A 20003-nucleotide genomic window follows, 5' to 3' on the forward strand; every position below is an offset into this window, starting at 1 on the left:
TTATGGGGAAAGGCCAGTTATGATAAAGCATTATGTTTTTCAATATTACTTCCAAAAGAGGATAAAAGCAAAATCTTACAGAAAGCAAACTGGCTCGATTTAGCCCGTTCAGGGCAAAATGTCCAAGTCGCGTTTAGCCTTTGGACGTTACAAACAGCTGCTTGACATAAGCTTAGTAAACCCCCCATCCCCCCAAAAAAACAAACAACAACAAAAATACACAAAGGTGTCAAGTCCTGAACTTTTCTAGAGACTGGTTTGCTGGAGGACAAAAGTCATTGACAAAAACTCAATGGTTTGGCAACATCGGCCACGGAGATGGACATTCTTTAAGTCTTATGCACGCTTGCACAAAGGAGTTGCAGAACACTTTGATCTGGTAAACTAAAAAAATTAAAATAATTGATGTGAGTCAAAGTTGACAATCTTTCATGTGAGCCCAAGATCTGCACTGGTTGGAAAGAAAGCTAATTTGTTTCTAAACTTGACACATGGCTTGTATGAGGGATGAAGGAAAAGGAGGAAGAACAGCAAAAGCCCGTTATTCTCCTCAGCCCCAGCCACTCGTAACTCCGTGTTCATCTGCTGCTATAGTGTCTACGTTCCACTGTTTTCATCTTCCCAGATGCAGCGCTAACACCATCAACGGTCTTCTCACCAAAAAATAAAAACTTACTGGACTGACGTTGTCATTGAATGCTAGAAAGGGTCACGTTCTCTTCTACAGTTGTGAAGACATACAAAAACCGACTCAACATCATTTGCTCAAAAAACATTTCTTCTGAGTGAGATTTGAATGAAACTAGTGGTTGACAAGTCCTTGGAGTATCAGCATGAGACGCCGAGCTCTCTTGGTAAGAGGGCTGTGGGGGTCCTGCTGCATGAATGCGAAGAACTTCGGTCTGACCTGGGTCAGCACGGAGGCCATGTGATCTCTTGTTCGAGGATCACCGTGGTCCAGATTCATCAATGCGTCCTCCAAATAGCTACACATGGGACCCAGAGGAAGACTTGGATTAGAATGACAGCCAGGTCACCGATTAAAAATAAATGAATGAATGAATGAATGCATGCATTCTGGCACAAAATAACATTTATAGGCAATTGCAAGCGCGAGATGGCACACAAGGCATCACCATAGGCTGTCTGGAACACCCTCAGTCACTTCAGCTTCAATGTCAATACTGCAAATTTTCTAAAATCTAAATGACCACATGATGGATGTCCACTAAGTATTATTGCAATTTGTCTGGAGCGTTTCAGCAATGATCTAGTCGGGAAGCTACACAGGACAGAAGGCTGCGCAGCGACTCGACTGAGCTAATAAAAGTTCATAATGAACCACACCCCCCTCCTCCTCTACGGGGCCGTAGCCCAGCTGCAAACCAGAGAGGTGTCTCACCTCTACCACCGGGCTATAAAGAGACATTGCTTGGCTAAGGGAATCGTTTGACTGCAAGAACAGCAGAAGTGAAGAGAAGATGCACACATTCAGAGGTAAAGGGAACATAAAGATGCTGAGGTAGACACTCGCCGAAGAGATATTAACTACCTATAGGAGAAAAAAAAAATGTCTGCGTTCAGATAGCCAAGCAAAGAAAAGGCAATTGCAAGTGTAACACTGATGAGCCTAATCAAAAGCTACAAGGGCCGAGATTTTGAGGGCATTTGAGATTCTGCTCCATCACTGTGTGTAGTTGTTGCCCACCTTTTCCAAGATTGGGTCGGATGTGTTTGTGTTGTCATTCCAATGACATTAACATCTTAAAGATTACAGAGGTGAATTTATATTCAAGTGAAGTAATCAAATACAACGAACAAATTCTGTGACTGACATTTTCAGACCTTCTTTTACCGTAATATTGGGTGGGGGGGGGGGGGTAACCTGGGATTGAATGTCTGGACTGTTAAAAGACATAAGAATGTCTTTGGGAAAAATTTGCCACCGCATGAACCTGTCCGTGACTTATTTAAAAAATTAACAGGCTGAGTTTCTGTGAAAGGAAATGGAAACAAGAGCAGGCAGGTTGCGCGAGCACCGACAACTGAAAATACTGTAGGTGCAAATGGAAAAATGTCTTTAAAAGTCCAGCAGATGATGATGTGGTGTCACAGTACTTATTGACAAAAACATTTTCCTTATCAATGGCCCCAAGCCGAGGCTATTCGATTCAGCTCATTTTCAAAGTGGATGTTGATGACATTTGTATTTTTGCACCCCCCCCCCCATCCTCCAGTTTGAATTGCATGATCATCCAATTTATTTGCTTTCCCTTGCAATTTTTGAATGAATACCGTTGAACAATGGCTCCTCTATTGTCTCTGTGCCTTACCTGATTTTCAGCTCAGAGCGAGTGTTGAGGTTGGATGAGAGCTGCTGTATGAGTGACAGCAGCACAGGCTGGCTGAGAGGACACGGCTGTTGTCCAAACACCTGCTGAGAGTCGATGGTCTCGCACACGTACAAGACCAAGTTCAGATCTGTTGCTGACAGAGCCTGGTAAGGGAGTAAGAAGGTTGTTCAGATGAAAACATTCCATGAATCTTTGATGCCCTCAATCCCAGTTCTGTCCATGCAATACACAGGCGTATTTCTGCAAGAAATGGTCAGAAAATGTATTCCGACAGTGTGTTGTTTTTTTTTTTTTTTTTCAAATACTCAAATCACAAGAACAATTACATCCACATTACAGTGGACAAAAATTGGTAACAAACAACCGTTTCCAACCTGCTGGATGGTTAGGTTGAATTTTGGAGAGGAATGATGTCAATAAGCACCACATAAGCTCATTATTTTATAGATTTTGACTGTCTGGTATATAAGGCAGCCCGGTAGTCCAGTGGTTAGCACGTCGGCTTCACAGTGCAGAGGTACCAGTCGATTCCAGTCCGGCCTCCCTGTGTGGAGTTTGCATGTTCTCCCCGGGCCTGCGTGAGTTTTCTCCGGGTACTCCGGTTTCTTCCCACATTCCAAAAACATGCGTGGCGGGCTGATTGAACACTCTAAATTGTCCCTAGGTGTGAGTGTGAGCGTGGATGGTTCGTCTCTGTGTGCCCTGTGATTGGCTGCCAACCGATTCACGGTGTCCCCCGCCTACTGCCCGAAGACAGCTGGCATAGGCTCCAGCACCCCCCGCGACCCTAGTGAGGATCAAGCGGTTCGGAAGATGAATGAATGAATGAATGAATGTCTGGTATATACTGCCCATAAGGTCATGAATCACATAAGTCTTTTTTACTACACGCAACACATCTCTTCCTGGTCGGGGCAGGGGGACTCTTTTTACTCGGACTGGCTGTGTCAGCCGGGAAATTCATCCTCAGACTTGTCAATATTTTGAAGCAGATATAATGCCTCATATACTTTATAAGATTTTTTTTTAATCGATCATGATGACCAGCAGCATCTCTTAATGCTGCCGCGAGTTGCCATGGAAACCCGGCGGTGGCGTCCCAGCGCAATGTGCGTAAGATGAAGCAAAGCTGTCAAATTAATGGGCACCCTGTAGTTTAAAGGAGTAATGACTCCTCATCACCGTTTGTATGTTGTTAATACCATAAAACTGCACCACAGGAATGAAATGCATACAGAATTAAGAAAAGCCAAGAGGCCAGGGGCATTGTCAATCTATATACGCAGCGTAATAACACATCAAAGTTTGGAAAACTGTCAAAGTGATGGCTCTGGTAGTTTTACTGGAAAACACTCAAGGCCTTAAGCCACTTTGTGGGTGCTGTCGGCATATCTAATGACTTGTCAAGTGTGTAGATTTTTCCCCCCTTTTTCTTTGTGGGAGCTGCAGTGGTCCATGGCCGTGGACCTGTCCCACGGGGGACCCCTCCCTCAGTTTTTCTTTCAAAAACTGTAATTACTTTTAAGTTAATAATACCTCAGCGGTTACGTTTAATGTTGCAATTTTGCGCTTGCACAGCACAAATATTTTCTTATTCTAATTGTCCTATTGTTCACTGAGAAATAGATAAATGGATAAATAGATGAAACGCTTCCAAAGGACAATGCACATTTGGCCCTTGGCCAAACTTGGTCGTAATTAACAAAGGCACAATTTGTTACATTTTGTTAATGTGGCTGTCACTGTGAATATGATGTGCGTTACCTGCTGGAAAGCCTGGTTGAGTTGTCCTTGCTGAAGGAGCTGCAGGATGTTAGATTGCTGTGTCTGATAGTCTAGATGTGCAGTTGGGACGGGAGTCCCCGCTGCAGATCTCATTGCCTGCATAATGCTGGAGGTGACCACTGCCTGCTGCTCCTTCATTGCCAGGCTCACCTCACCTTTGACAATACGCTGTACATGACTAAGAATTGACTCCTGCAAACTGAACAAGAAAAGAACAGTTGAGGGATGGGATCCACATCACAGTATACACTATTTCAGTGGGAGCAACATCTGTTCACTTTGGTTTACTTGGGGAAAAAAATAATGCCATTAATCGACAAACCCAATTTCAATGAAGTTGGGACATTCTGTAAAACCTGAATAAAAACAGAATACAATGATTTTCAAATCATGTTAAATTTTTATTTCATACACTACAAATACAAGATATTGAATGATGAAACTTGATGGCAGTTTTTTGTTGGGTTATTATTTTTATTTTTTTGCCATGCTGCCAAAGGGATCAAAGGTCAGGAGCATTCAATGTTGGTTTTCGGCCTTGCCGCTTATCTGCAGTGATTTCTCCAGATTCTCTGAACCTTTTGATGACATTGTTGACGATAGATGATGAAATCCCTACAATCGATGCAATTGTACGTTGAGAAACATTGTCCTTAAACTGTTTGACTATTTTCTCATGCAGTTGTGGACAAAGAGGTGAATCTTGCCCCACCTTTGCTTGTGAATGACCGATTAATTCAAGAAAGCTCTTTTTATATCCAATCGTTGCAACCACCTGTTCCCGGTTAGCCTCTTCACCCATGGGATATTCTAAACAAGTGTTTCATGAGCATTTTTTGCCACCTGTCCAGCATCTTTGGAATGTGTTGCTGCCATAACATTCTTATTTAATGATTAGTTGTGATAAACAATAATGTTTATCAGTTCGAACATTGATATCTTTGTCTTTGTGATCTATTCAATTAAATATAGATTGAACATGATTTGCAATTATGTTTAATACAATGTCCCGACTTCATTGGAATTGGGTTTGTAGGTTCAATTCTAGTTTCGTTTCCCACCATAAGCTTCAGCTCGTCCAAAATTAAGCTGCTCGCATTATCACACTCACACCATCCATAAACCATACTACACCTGTCCTTCAACATCTCCACTGGCTCCCCCATTATACACCGCATTCAATATAAAATCCTGCTCCTTACTTTTAACGCTATCCACAACCTTGCCCCTCCATACCCATCTGACCTCATTCACATTGCCACACCTATCCGCTCTCTTCGTTCTTCCTCCTCTGTCCTCCTCACTGAGAGTTTTATTTAATGTTGTTTTTAACATTGTATTTGTGTTTTTAACTGCTTGTTGTAAGGCAGGGTTGCCCAAACTTATTGGACCGAAGATCAACTTTTCGATCCACCAACCTCCCGGGTCCGCCTTTACCGACCGGCACTCGCGTGCACGCATGCCATGATGAGAACCAACTTCCGGTGACATAATCACGCGCCACTGAAGGCTCAAGATTTACCCGCTTTATTTTATTTTTAAAATTGTATTTTTTTGGGGTGAAAATGAGACTGATGGGTTGATTAGGGTGCAGCGTACATTAACACAAAAAATATATTACTAACGTGTACAAAGACACAAAAATGGTTGTTCGTTTCTTTTTCTCCTAGACACTCCTCGGATCTACTTCGGACCCGTCTTAGATCTACCGGTCGATCAGGATCAACGTAATGGGCACCCCTGTTGTATGGTGTCCTTGAGTGATTAGAAAGGCGCTCACAAATAAAATGTATTATTAATTATTATTATTATTGTTGTTTTTGTTTTATTTGTGGACAGACATTTTTAAAAGCAGTATAAAAGGGTTAAATGTCTTAATCCAATTTATTATTCTGAACACAAACAACAGAACAACAGGCAACTGTGGTCTAATTTTGCTAATGAAATGACTGACAATATTTTTTTTCACAGAAATTGCATATATAATGTCAGCAGAATGACTATGCTTGCAAGGGCAACACAATTATAATTTCAATTCAATTTCACTTACTTTCCCACCATCATCTGGATCTGATGTTGGATCTCAGCCTGGATGTTCGCTGTGATGCTATTGGCCAGTTGATCGGTGGAGCTTTGGAAGCCGTCCAACATATGTTGCAGTTGGTCAATCATGGGGTCTCGCGTTTCCTGCTCTCTCTGCTTTTTGCTTTTTGCATGGGCCTCGAGCTGCTGTATGTCTACAGAGAAAGATCAACAACTTCGATCTAATCCTCACACAAGTAAATAAGACAAGAACAGTTCCCTACAAACGGTGTCATCAAATTGACCTAAGCATTGTACAAGTAGTAACAATAAAGATAACTTCTGCGAGTATGAGATACAGTAGCATGTGATGTCTTGCAGCCTGAGATAGTTCCCGACTGGTAATCGCATTTAATCTATCTGCACAAATAGTCTCATAAATGTATGCCTTTAGGCGCAGCAGAGGCAAAACCTGGGAGACAAGCTGATACACCACATTAATTAATGTTCCGTTGAAAAGACTAAATGGTATTTCATCCATGGAAACATAATGCAGCTTTTCTCTCCCTTTATGCTTTTGCAGGTGTTCACTACAACTCTACGACTGGTTGAAAATCTGGTTCTCATGAGTTGAATAAAGTTCTTTTCAGATATGATTGAGTGCACAGGTGAAATACATTTGAAAACTTATTTCAAGAACAGAAGACGGTGTCGATTGATAAATACTTTTTTCCCCCCCAACACTGGTGCAGTGATTGCTGTGTGAGGAATGTACTTTTCCTAACACCTGCCCATCTGACCAAAAATCAGGATTCGGTGCTACAGACATCAAACAGTTTCCAACTCTGTCAAGATCCCTCTACTTACGGAACGCATCAACCCCCTAAATGCTTGAGGTGCTGACTCATATGTACAGTACCTTCACATGGTTTGTTTCTGAGCTTTGTGTGAGTCTGAACCACGGTTCATTTGTGTCAAACTGAATTTCACCTCAAGGGACAAATGAAGATGTTTCTTGATTGAACAGGAAAATAAATGACCACCCATTAAACAAAAAATAAATTCCACGCCAATGAAACAGTCCTTGGCTGAAAGAGAGCAGCAGTGATAAAGTTTCACACACAAAGTTATAGTCAAGTTTACGCACTAGATTGTAAACCGTCAGTTGTGTTCACGTTTATCTATAAAATTTTAAAACTCCCCATTTATGGCCAACAAATTGGATTTGTCCTTCTTCACGCAGAATAGCAACTTTACTGAAGTTTTCAAGACGTTGCTGGTGTGAAAAAGCACAACCTCAGAACTCAGGTAGGGTTGTCACCATACCAACATTTTGTTATTAGTACAGTATTTGGATATTTTTCAATACTTTTTCAAATAAAAAAGAATGCACATTTTGTTCATATTTGAAATAGAATTTTTGTCACACATCTAGTTCGTACGTCCTTTGCTCTCTGTAACTGCCCATTAGCACTGATGAACAATTGTGGACCCCTCCAGCATTTAATTTGCCCATTCTGGCATTGCATGATCAGAATTTTAGAGGTGATCACTGATTAATGAGTTTAAAAAATACCTCAAAAACAATAACGAATTCGTTCAAAAGAAGAGCCAACCTTTCCAATATATTAAAACAACTTCTTTACTGTAAGTTCAACTCCTGCTATTCATGTGGAATTGGGCCCAGCCGGGACCACGAACAGTCAAAATTTGGAGCACCCACTGAAATGCGATGAGAAAAAAATTGTCATAATTAAACCCTAAATATTTGCCCCCAATAATGAAATAAATGTTGAGCTGAAATAAAAGCCGACTATGCTGAGAAACATTAGATTATTAACGATGGCAGCACAGAACTTCGCTGGAATGAACAGGTTGTTTGCTCTAATGCAAAGGTGGGCAAACTACGGCCCGTGGGCTAAATCCGGCCCGTTGGTCTTTTTAATCCGGCCCGCCGAAGGTTGGTACACAATTAAGGTTTGATGTCCACGACTGCATTCATTTCATTTGGACTTGTAATGACAGGCATTTCAACCCCAGGTGGCACAGTTACTTGAAGTTGCAGAGCATAGGGAGGAAGGGGGAGACGATATGGAAGCCCGCAGTAGCGCCAAGTCAAGCAAATCCCGTTTGATACGACGGAATAATGTACCAAAAAATGCAAAATACTGCTTTTTAAATAAAGAAATCCAATTAATATTATGTCAAATTTATTTCACCCTTTTGATCCGGCCCTCCATAATATTTTCTGGTTCTCATGTGGCCCTACGCAAAAAATAATTGCCCACCCCTGCTCTAATGTCTTATTTTGCTGATGAATTATGTCATTGGTCGATCGGCAAATTCTGACATTACAAACTATCACTGACTGTGCCTACAATGGAAAAATCTGCCGCTCAGATCCAGCTGATCAAATCTGTGTAAAGCAGGCATGTCCAAAGTCCGGCCCGCGGGCCAAATCCGGCCCGCGGTCGAATTTCATCCGGCCCTCGGCCCCTGTCATAAAGTCAGTGCCGTCTGGCCCGCAGGTTGGGCGCAATGGAACACTTGTTGCATTGACTGAGGTCTCGTAGACTGGTGAGTGATGTTTCATAGAGTACTGCTTCCCTCTAGTGGCTAAATGAGTAATAGCATTCACTAAATGAGTAATAGCATTTAGACACTAGAGGGCATCACTCACGAGTTAACAAGACATCACTCCGTGTTTATATTGACTGATATGTTATATTTCTAATGATCCTTGCAGTTGTGGATATGTGTATTGCTTGTTCATTTCCCTGTTGTTCGAGTCAAACGTTTTGTGACTATTGAAAAGTCATGGTGATACATTTTATGTTTCAAATCAATCAATTTGCACTCAGGAGACTTCTGTTTAAGAAAAAGTCAAGTGAATAAGCAGTTGCATGTGATATACCTGTTTCAAATGAACCAAAAGAAATTCTTAAGATTGTTGAAATAAAAATAAAAATGGAAATGTGAAACAGACTGGCTTACTAAAATTTGTTGAACAATATTGTTGTTCAATGTAAAGAATGTCAGCCAAGGTCGGCCCCCCCGACATTTTACCACATAAAATCTGGCCCCCTTGGCAAAAAGTTTGGACACCCCTGGTGTAAAGTCTAGTTGCCTGTAACAAATTTGAATGCCAATCATCTGAAAACAACACAAAGCATTTTGAAGCACGAGGGGCTGTACGAGGTATGTCTTAATTTAAAATGATTTTGAACGTATGCAGTTTAACAATATCCATGTTGATTTCCAAACAATGAAAATAGACTTACATTCTTGTGTTCCTTGCTTGAAACTTTCATTAATTTGCTGAAACATGGTCTGACAGCCTCTCTCAAAAACAGGCAGCACAATGCTCTGGAAGGCATCTTTGTAGGCGGCCTGAATAGGACCTTGCATTGCTTCTGCGGCGGCTCGGCCAATTGCATCTGTGGTGTTCTAGCAACAAAGAAAGAGCTTAATGTGAGCAAAGACCTAAATGGAGCAGGGCAATATAGATCTTAGACCACGGACAGTCATACAATGAATGATGGTGAAGCCCAGACACCTACCTTGGATTTGACAACCTTACTGACATTGTCCTTCAGGGTAACCTCTACAGAGGTCAGTTTAGAAGAAATAGTGTTGCTCAGTTGAGATGTCACCGGCTCCAGACTCTTCGAAATGGCTAAACAGGTTTAAAAAGAAAAAAAAAAGGGGAAAAAGACACACGCACACAGGCCTTCAATCACCTTATTACACAGTAAAGCGACCAAAAATCAAGTCCATCTTAGTCCTAAGTTTTCCCTACTAAGCACCACTTGAATTGTGGTTATTCTAAATTTACGTTGAGATAAGATTTGAATGGGGGTTGGAGGGCTAAATTTGGGAGAAAAGAAATAAAGAACAAGACTAATCATAACTGGTAATTGGAGGTAGGGAGAGAAAACACTTGGGATGAGACTCAAAGGTTGAAAAAAATAAATAAAGTTAATGATATGAAAACGATCTCTTTGCCGGCTAAATAAAATTGTTGTATCTCAACCATCTTCTAAGAATTGTCACATTTACAGACATGATCATTTGTCAAGGGTACATCTTTTTGAAACATTTGTATCCATTATTTGTTTGTGTTTTTCTTTACTTGGCGGAACAGTTTTCTTCATCTCCTCTCGAAGGATTTTGTCCATTTTGTTTGTTAGGGAATTGCAAAGGGTCTGGCTCAGCTGCTGGTTGAGTTGTTTCTGATGATGCTGCTGATTCAGACTCTCTCCCAGAACCCGCTCTAGTCTGCACTCTGAGGTCATTGAAAGTTAAAGTTCACAAGAAGACGATGTGTATGTGTCATAATTGAGACAAGATTGGGCACTATGTCAGATTGGTTGGTAGTTGCACCTTCAAAATACAGATCATTTTTTAAAGATAACATTTATGGAGAAACTACAACCTTTTCGTCAAACTATGTCAAACTAATGTTTTCCTAGCATGACAAGTTCCAGTCTCACTAGATATGAAGGATACGTTCTTGTTCCTGATGGTTAGTCAATGCACGCTCTACTTGGGCCATAATAGAGCTTTGCATGGCTTCAATTTGTCCACGTAGTTCAGTTAACTCTCTCTGTTGGCCTCGGAGAAACATCAACAAATCGTGCTGCACATCTGTATTCATCTGCGGAGGGCATGAACAAAGCACAAGAAAAAAAATTGTTACTTAAAAATTAAGGTTTAAGTCAGGATTTCAGAATGACTTGTCCTGACTTCATTCAATTCACAAACTTGGTGCACATGTAGAAAGACTAGGCGGGTTTACATGCAAACTTTTTTTGTCTTTCCGGTTGAAATTATTCCAACTGAAGGTCAACTGTTTACCTATTTCAATCTGTCTTTAACATGTTCCATTACATTTAATCAGAAGGTCCTTATAGAGGTCCTTTTCTATTGTATCGGTTCCAGCCTGAAACAGCCTGGTGTTGTCACTTTTCCATTACACTTTTTAGGGACTGTTATCAAAATGGAACAGTTCCTCAAGACCTCTTCGAATGTGTGGCTAGAATGCAAGTGGAGGAGGGCTGTGATGTCATTGTTCATCAGATTGGCCAATAGATGTAGCAGTTTATTTGAGCAATGTAGCCATAAAATCCACAAAATTTCCTGGTTTTAAGCGTACGACTATTAGCTAAAGCAGGTTTTTGCCTGACACCAGCAATATGTAGTAATGAATGAAATAGTGAAGCTGGTGGTAAAAATGTTAGCCAGCAGTGCGCACCTCACGAGGTTGATTAATTTGAATGAGTGACCTCACCATTCAAATGAATGAGAGGTCTCCAGGTCACCAAAAGGAGGGCAAGGGTCGTTCTGTGGAACTTTCCGGTGGTCTTGACCACAATGCAGATGTTCTCCAGCCACCGGGGGAGTCACCGGAGGGCTTCGGACATCCGAGGGTTACGGCGATGACGAGCAACTCAGAGAGGCGGCTACGCTAGATACACTTGGCCACCTCTCCGATTTGCTGCCACTGTTCCCACTAGTTCATCCATTAGTACAAAAAAACATTCTAAATATGGTCAAGTATTGTTTTTGTTGAAGTATGTGGACTGCATATAAGAGAACCCGTTTATGCAAACATCACAGGAAAAGTTACAAGTAGTTCAAACGAGTATGACCAGACCAGCTCTGGTTGGAAGTTGCAATTTTCAAGTGTGTAAAAATTTCTATCACTTCACATTTCTGTCAAGACGGAGTATGCGCAGACAGGGTTTTTCCAATTAAACTACTGTATATACATGACTTCTGATTGAATTGGATCACAATGAAATGGCTTATGTTCATTCCCATTGGGGTTTTTGTATAGATTATGTTCATTCAGTTCGGGCGTAAGGTTTCTTTCTAATTGAAATACAAGTATAACAACAAGTATAAACACTGCTACTAAAAGGTTTGTCACAACATAAAAACAAAACATCTGGACTTTTCTTTCACACTTTTACTTGTTTGGAATACTTTACCTGACCGGAGTCCAAATGTCTCAACTGAGGTGATTCTCTATTGAGAAAGAAGAATGAAGTTTGCTTATCTGTTCACAATTTCTAAATTTTCACATTAACGAGAAACGTCAACACACCTCTCGTCTTTTTTGGTCTTTCTCTTCAGCTTTGGTGAGGCCCTAGGTGAGGTTTTCCAGTCTTTAACTGGTATTCTGTGAGAGGAACGTGCGCCACAAATTGCAGAAGATGATGCTGAACCCGCAACCTCATCCTCAGGGTCACTAAATCCAAATAATGAGGGACTGTGTGTTGAAAATAAAAGAAGAATGTCCCTGTGTATCAGCATCAACAAGTGCATGTATGTTACCTCTGCTCAGCACCAAGATCCTGGCTGTCATTCTGTGAGAGGCAATATGACCGACATGCGTAGGGTGAACTCAGGAGTCTGTCATTTGAATCATCCCTTGAGCTGTGACACGGGTGCAAATCCACACTCGTATTGAGATAAACCACCAGTAGACAAAGGTACACAGTAATAACAGACACCTTGCTGTTGATGGCATGCATTATTTGGCTCTGCTATTGAATATCCAATGCATTTGATCATAAACAGGTTTTGAGTACCGTACTAATTTTCACTCCACGGAATCCTCCATGGTTAATGCCAAAATGATCATATAGCGCTAGAAAGCTACAAATTGGAGCACAGATGTGTAACTCGCCAAGTACGTCGTCGTTAATGGTATTTAGACTTTTCAAAAAAATGCATCTGTGTGAGTTTCTTTGCAAAAATCCCATGTTATAATGTGGAGACCTGCGGCGAATGAAGCAAAGCAGAAAATATATGTACATATTTGTTTTTATGGCAAAATTTAGCTATTGCGGCTTTTCATCAGCTACGCTTTGTAATCGAAAATTACGGTAGCTAGTGAACTGTTCTGAAAATAAATGGGACACTGACTTACCAACAATTAAAACAGAAGAAGAATAGTAACATTTACTTATATAAACTTAGCATGGTACAATGTTTCTTAATGTACCAAATATTGTCAACTTTGTTCAAAAATATAATAGATTGTGTGTGTGTGTGTGTGGTGGTGCGGAGGGGGGGGGGGGGGGGTTACGGGTTACTTAGCTATACATGTACAGTATATATAAAATTTTAGGGCTTGAAATTGAATACTGTGATATTGTTGCTCACAGTCATGCCATCCCCTCCGTGAGTCGTCACCTTACCGTGGTGGAGGGGTTTGTGTGTCCCAATGATCCTAGAAGCTAAGTTGTCTGGGGCTTTATGCCCCTGGCAGGGTCACCCATGGCAAACAGGTTCTAGGTGAGGGGCCAGACAAAGCACGGCTCAAAGACCCCTAATGATGAGCAAAATATATGGACCAAGGTTTCCCTTGCCCGGACGCGGGTCACCGGGGCCCCCCTCTGGAGCCAGGCCTGGAGGTGGGGCTCGTTGGCAAGCGCCTGGTGGCCGGGCCTACATCCATGGGGCCCGGCCGGGCACAGCCCGAAGAGGCAACGTGGGTCCCCCTTCCCATGGGCTCACCACCCATGAGAGGGGCCAAAGGGGTCGGGTGCAATGTGAGCTGGGCGGCAGCCAAAGGCGGGGACCCTGGCGGTCCGATCCTCGGCTGCAGAAGCTAGCTCTTGGGACATGGAATGTCACCTCTCTGGCAGGGAAGGAGCCCGAGCTGGTGTGTGAGGCAGAGAATTTCCGACTGGATATAGTCGGACTTGCCTCCACACACAGCCTGGGTTCTGGTACCAGTTCTCTCGAGGGGGGTTGGACTCTCTTCCACTCTGGAGTTGCTCACGGTGAGAGGCGCAGAGCAGGTGTGGGCATACTCATTGCCCCCCGGCTCAGTGCCTGTACATTGGGGTTCACACAGGTAGACGAGAGGGTTGCCTCCCTCCGCCTGCGGGTGGGGGGACGGGTCCTGACTGTTGTTTGTGCATATGCACCAAACGGCAGCTCAGCATACCCACCCTTTTTGGAGTCCTTGGAGGGTGTGCTGGAGAGTACTCCTGCTGGGGACTCCATTGTTCTGCTGGGGGACTTCAATGCTCACGTGGGCAATGACAGTGAGACCTGGAGGGGCGTGATTGGGAGGAACGGCCCCCCCGATCTGAACCCGAGTGGTGTTTTGTTATTGGACTTCTGTGCTCGTCACGGATTGAACACCTTGTTCAAACATAAGGGTGTCCATATGTGCACTTGGCACCAGGACACCCTAGGTCGCAGTTCGATGATCGACTTTGTAGTTGTATCATCGGATTTGCGGCCGCATGTTCTGGACACTCGGGTGAAGAGAGGGGCGGAGCTGTCAACTGATCACCACCTGGTGGTGAGTAGGCTCCGATGGTGGGGGAAGATGCCAGTCCGTCCTGGCAGACCCAAACGTATAGTGAGGGTTTGTTGCGAGCGTCTGGCGGAATCCCCTGTCAGAAGGAGTTTCAACTCCCACCTCCGACAGAGCTTTTCCCATGTTCTGGGGGAGGCGGGGGACATTGAGCCCGAGTGGACCGTGTTCCGTGCCTCTATTGTTGAGGCGGCCAATCCGAGTTGTGGCCGTAAGGTGGTTGGTGCCTGTCGTGGCGGCAACCCCCGTACTCGCTGGTGGACACCAGCAGTAAGGGATGCCGTCAAGCTGAAGAAGGAGTCCTATCGAGCCTTTATGGCCTGTGGGACCCCAGAGGCAGCTGACGGGTATCGATTGGCCAAGCGGGCCGCGGCTTCGGTGGTCGCCGAGGCAAAAACCCGAGCGTGGGAAGAGTTCGGTGAGGCCATGGAAGCCGACTTCCGGACGGCTTCGAGGAAATTCTGGTCCACCATCTGACGTCTCAGGAGGGGGAAGCAGTGCACCACTAACACCGTGTACAGTGGGGATGGGGTGCTGCTGACTTCGACTCGGGACGTTGTGAACCGGTGGGCAGAGTACTTCGAAGACCTCCTCAACTCCACCAACACGTCTTCCTTGGAGGAAGCAGAGCCCGGGGACTCTGAGGTGGGCTCTCCTATCTCTGTGGTTGAAGTCACCGATGCGGTTAAAAAGCTCCTCGGTGGAAAGGCCCCAGGGGTGGATGAGATCCGCCCGGAGTTCCTCAAGGCTCTGGATGTTGTGGGGCTGTCCTGGTTGACACGCCTCTGCAACATCGCGTGGACAACAGGGAGAGTGCCTCTGGATTGGCAGACCGGGGTGGTAGTCCCTCTTTTTAAAAAGGGGGACCGGAGGATGTGATCCAACTACAGAGGGATCACACTCCTCAGCCTCCCTGGTAAGGTCTATTCAGGGGTGCTGGAGAGGAGGGTCCGTCAGGAAGTCGAGCCTCAGATTGAGGAGGAGCAGTGTGGTTTTCGTCACGGCCGTGGAACAGTGGACCAGCTCTACACCCTTAGCAGGGTCCTCGAGGGTATGTGGGAATTCACCCAACCAGTCTACATGTGTTTTGTGGACTTGGAGAAGGCGTTTGACCGTGTCCCTCGGGGAGTTCTATGGGGGGTGCTTCGTGGGTATGGGGTACCGAACCCCCTGATACGAGCTGTTCGGTCACTATACCACCGATGTCAGAGTTTGGTTCGCATTGCCGGCAGTAAGTCGGAATCGTTTCCAGTGGAGGTAGGACTCCGCCAAGGCTGCCCTTTGTCGCCGATTCTGTTCATAACCTTTATGGACAGAATTTCTAGGCGCAGCCGAAGCGTTGAGGGGGTCCGTTTTGGGGGCCTCAGTATTTCATCCCTGCTTTTTGCAGATGATGTGGTGCTGTTGGCTCCTTCAAACGGGGCTCTCCAACTCTCACTGGAGCGTTTCGCAGCCGAGTGTGAAGCGGTTGGGATGAAAATCAGCACCTCCAAATCTGAAACCATGGTCCTCAGTCGGAAAAGGGTGGCGTGCCCCCTCCGGGTCGGGGAGGAGATCTTACCCCAAGTGGAGGAGTTCAAGTATCTTGGGGTCTTGTTCACGAGTGGGGGTAGGAGGGAGCGGGAGATCGACAGGCGGATCGGTGCAGCGTCTGCTGTGATGCGGACGTTGTATCGGTCTGTCGTGGTGAAGAAGCAGCTGAGCCAAAAGGCGAAGCTCTCAATTTACCGGTCGATCTACGTCCCAACCCTCACCTATGGTCACGAACTATGGGTCGTGACCGAAAGAACGAGATCCCGGATACAAGCGGCTGAAATGAGTTTTCTCCGCAGGGTGTCCGGGCTCTCCCTTAGAGATAAGGTGAGAAGCTCAGTCATCCGGGAGGGGCTCAGATTCGAGCCGCTTCTCCTCCACATCGAGAGGAGCCAGATGAGGTGGCTTGGGCATCTGATTCGGAAGCCTCCTGAGCGCCTCCCCGGTGAGGTGTTCCGGTCATGTCCCACCGGGAGGAGACCCAGAGGAAGACCCAGGACACGCTGGAGAGACTATGTCACCCAGCTGGCCTGGGAACGACTCGGGATCCCCCGGGGAGAGCTGGAAGAAGTAGCTAGGGAGAGGGATGTCTGGGCTTCCCTGCTAAAGCTGTTGCCCCCGCGACCCGGCCCCGGATAAGCGGTAGAAGATGGATGGATGGATGGATGGACAGTCATGCCATGGCTTCAGAGAATGGATAGATGACTGGATGGATGCATGTCAGATATTGTTATTACCAGTCTCCAAGACTATTTTCTCGATTCCTGGTTTCCCTGGTGATGTCGGGAGCAGCTGGCCAAGAGGTGTGGTTTATGGTATTCTCTGTAGAACCTCCTGCTAAAACAGGGTTATCCTGAGACAAAGCAGTCTCCAGGAGAGATGGCGTTTGGCTAAGTCTGGGCTCCAACTCTAGAGACCCTCCAACAGGACCATCTACACATCCAAGCTCAAGGGGCAACAGGCTGTAAAAAAAGGAAGTAAGGTCAAATAAATAAAGTATGTAAAAGGATCATGAACGAAATTAGTCACTGAGAACTAGAGTACTGTAGGACAATTAAGTTTTTGCAGGAAAGTTATTGAAAGTTTAATGGCTGCAGACATCAAGAGTCCCGTGTACCTCGGGGAATATAAATTCATTAGCACAACTGTATGCCTTTTCTCTATTAGCTTTATGCACTTAAAAAAAAAAAAAGATGACTGTTGTTGGCCCTGTCTCGTTCTCAGTAGCTCAATTACACATTACTGTAATCAAGAGACCCTATTTGAGCACAGCAGAACCTCGGGTTACAAACCTTTGTTCCGTGTCCCTGTTTGTAACCCAAAACATTTACAGCAAGGTCATGTTTACCACTGAAATGCATAGAATTGCAATTCATCAGTTCATGCCCCAAAACCATCTGTATGTGGTTAAAAATATTGTGCAATGTAAAAAATGTGAATACTGTACATCAGGCATGTCCAAAGTCCTGCCCGGGGGCCAAATCCGGCCCGCGGTCGAATTTCATCCGGCCCTCGGCCCCTGTCATAAAATCAGTGCCGTCTGGCCCGCAGGTTGGGCGCAATGGAACACGTGTTGCATTGACTGAGGTCTCGTAGACTGGTGAGTGATGTTTCATAGAGTACCGCTTCCCTCTAGTGGCTAAATGAGTAATAGCATTCACTAAATGAGTAATAGCATTTAGACACGAGAGGGCATCACTCACGAGGTAACAAGACATCACTCCGTGTTAATATTGACTGATATGTCATATTTCAAATGATCCTTGCAGTTGTGGATATGTGTATTGCTTGTTCATTTCCCTGTTGTTCGAGTCAAAGGTTTTGTGACTATTGAAAAGTCCTGGTGGTACATTTTATGTTTCAAATCAATCAATTTGCACTCAGGAGACTTCTGTTTAAGAAAAAGTCAAGTGAATAAGCAGTTGCATGTGATATACCTGTTTCAAATGAACCAAAAGAAATTCTTAAGATTGTTGAAATTAAAATAAAAATGGAAATGTGAAACAGACTGGCTTACTAAAATTTGTTGAACAATATTGTTGTTCAATGTAAAGAATGTCAGCCAAGGTCGGCCCCCCGACATTTTACCACATAAAATCTGGCCCCCTTGGCAAAAAGTTTGGACACCCCTGCTGTACATGTTATCAAAAAATAACTCCCCTCCCCAAACAGGAAATTCCCTCACCCGAAAAAAAACCCTATCCATTAAAATTTCGACTACGATATTACAATAACAATCGATTCATAACAACGGAAGCTCCAGTACCCAGAACCCCGAAGCCCGCAGTGGCGCAAACACAAGTCCCACTCGGTACTACGGAATAACTCTCCGCTATTTACTCTCATCGGCTCCAAAACGGCGATATGTAAGTGACTCTATTAGCATGAGTTTTACTTGAATAGTGAACGATTTTTTTATTTTGTTCATCTACATTCGCGTCCTGTTGATCGTGCCATCCAAACGAAGAGGAACAGTAATGACCGTGGAAGAGAGAGTGGAATGCATCAGATTAGTTGCTCAGAGTAAGTTTCGTGTGGCTCAATGGACAGTCGAGTAAACAAACGTTTCAGGGAATGCTTTACCTGTTATCTTGCTAAAAAACTTTCGCTAACTGAACCGCTAATTAGAGAGAAAGCGAGTTCCATTGTGCTAACTATGGGCATTGAGGACTTGAAAGCATCCTGTGGCTGGCTTTAAAAGTTCGTTGCACGATGTCAGCTGAGCAACGTTGTCTTGATGGCGATCGAGGGGAGGTCAAGTTAGAGACAGTGAGTGAATGGAAAGAAATGCCACCAGGTCTACTACTAGTCTCATTTTGTAGCAAATAGTCCTAAGTTTGTGCTACGGTATTTTGTTCATATACCTGTACTGTATACTGCAGCCTTTATGTTATAAACAGTGTTTGGCGCATATATTTTTGTATTTCATTGCTTGTGTTGTTACACATGGGTTTTGTTCACATACTTGCATGTTCATAACGGACATGTACCATAATCGTATCCCAAATAAGTAAATTCCGTTGTAAGGAAAGATTGGACAACGCAAATATGATTCCTTACTAGAGAATACTTACCGTATTACAAAATGTAACTTACATTATAGAACACAACAATTTCCTTTCAAGAACAGCATACATTTTACTTCCCTGTGGTACCTGTTGCTGTTAGCTGAGCGTGGTGAAGTGAGCAAGTGAAGGGCAGAAGCAGCAGAGGCCATACTGTCAGCTTGAAGAGCAGACAAAGGTAAAGAGTCCAAGGTGGACACAAGACCACGCTGAAGCTGCAGGGTCTGGGATGCAATCTCTGGAATGTCCTGGGACATGACTGTGGAGGCTGAGGAGATAACATCAGGGGAGCGGGCCCTAGTTGGGGAGGCAAGTGGTGGCATGAGTTGAGAATCAAGAACCTGAGGGCTTTCCAGCACAACTGAAGTGCTAGGGGATGCCACCGTCTGGAAAGAGAGAGAGAGAGAGAGAGAGACGGAGACTGCAAATTTTGGTCATATTGGACCACATCTTCAGATTTAAGAGTGGCTGGCAGTGTCCACTCATACCTGTATGGTCTCCAGTCCAGTGGAAGCAGGTCTTGGACTGCTACTGGAAACCGGAAGTGACAAACTGTTATCTGCCCGGCTGGGACTCTGAATAATGTCATCAGAGGTTCTGCCAAAAACAAAAATCATACCAATGTTCCCTCGTATTTATGAGTACATTTGAAGGATAGTTCTTTGTACACTGTGAGAACATGGTGAGAAAAGAACCTGCTGATTTTGTACGATAGGCCACCTTTGTCTTGTTACATGTACAATCCAAAAACACATCTACATTATCAAATTGTTAATCATACTGCAAAAACAAAATTGAATGCCTCTCAAACTGGGGTTTTGATGTGATCGCATGCTTAAGAACACAAGATGGTAAATGCCTTAAGCCCCTATCCCACTGAGGAGTGAACAGTTGCAACTGTTT

General features: G+C 44.2%; 1 protein-coding gene across 3 annotated transcripts in view; it reads right to left on the reverse strand.

The window, feature by feature from the left end:
• Window positions 1-229: 229 nt before the first annotated feature.
• Window positions 230-20003, reverse strand: part of edc4 (enhancer of mRNA decapping 4) — a 41578-nt gene continuing 21804 nt past the window's right edge. The window contains exons 17-30 of one of the 3 annotated variants that reach the window (XM_052060808.1): window positions 19589-19697; window positions 19191-19486; window positions 16773-16997; window positions 12501-12602; window positions 12271-12345; window positions 12155-12191; window positions 10671-10818; window positions 10294-10446; window positions 9722-9837; window positions 9443-9608; window positions 6190-6376; window positions 4119-4338; window positions 2334-2497; window positions 230-986 (exon numbers count right to left, since the gene is read on the reverse strand). In XM_052060808.1, coding sequence (XP_051916768.1) covers window positions 803-986; window positions 2334-2497; window positions 4119-4338; window positions 6190-6376; window positions 9443-9608; window positions 9722-9837; window positions 10294-10446; window positions 10671-10818; window positions 12155-12191; window positions 12271-12345; window positions 12501-12602; window positions 16773-16997; window positions 19191-19486; window positions 19589-19697 — 2182 coding nt within the window. In that variant the 3' untranslated portion in view covers window positions 230-802. Of the gene's footprint in view, window positions 987-2333; window positions 2498-4118; window positions 4339-6189; window positions 6377-9442; window positions 9609-9721; window positions 9838-10293; window positions 10447-10670; window positions 10819-12154; window positions 12192-12270; window positions 12436-12500; window positions 12603-16772; window positions 16998-19190; window positions 19487-19588; window positions 19698-20003 lie in introns of all 3 variants that reach the window. The other 2 variants (XM_052060807.1, XM_052060809.1) reach the window with 2 other exon arrangements.

Source organism: Hippocampus zosterae, chromosome 3, assembly GCF_025434085.1.
Source record: "Hippocampus zosterae strain Florida chromosome 3, ASM2543408v3, whole genome shotgun sequence".
Taxonomy (NCBI): domain Eukaryota; kingdom Metazoa; phylum Chordata; class Actinopteri; order Syngnathiformes; family Syngnathidae; genus Hippocampus; species Hippocampus zosterae.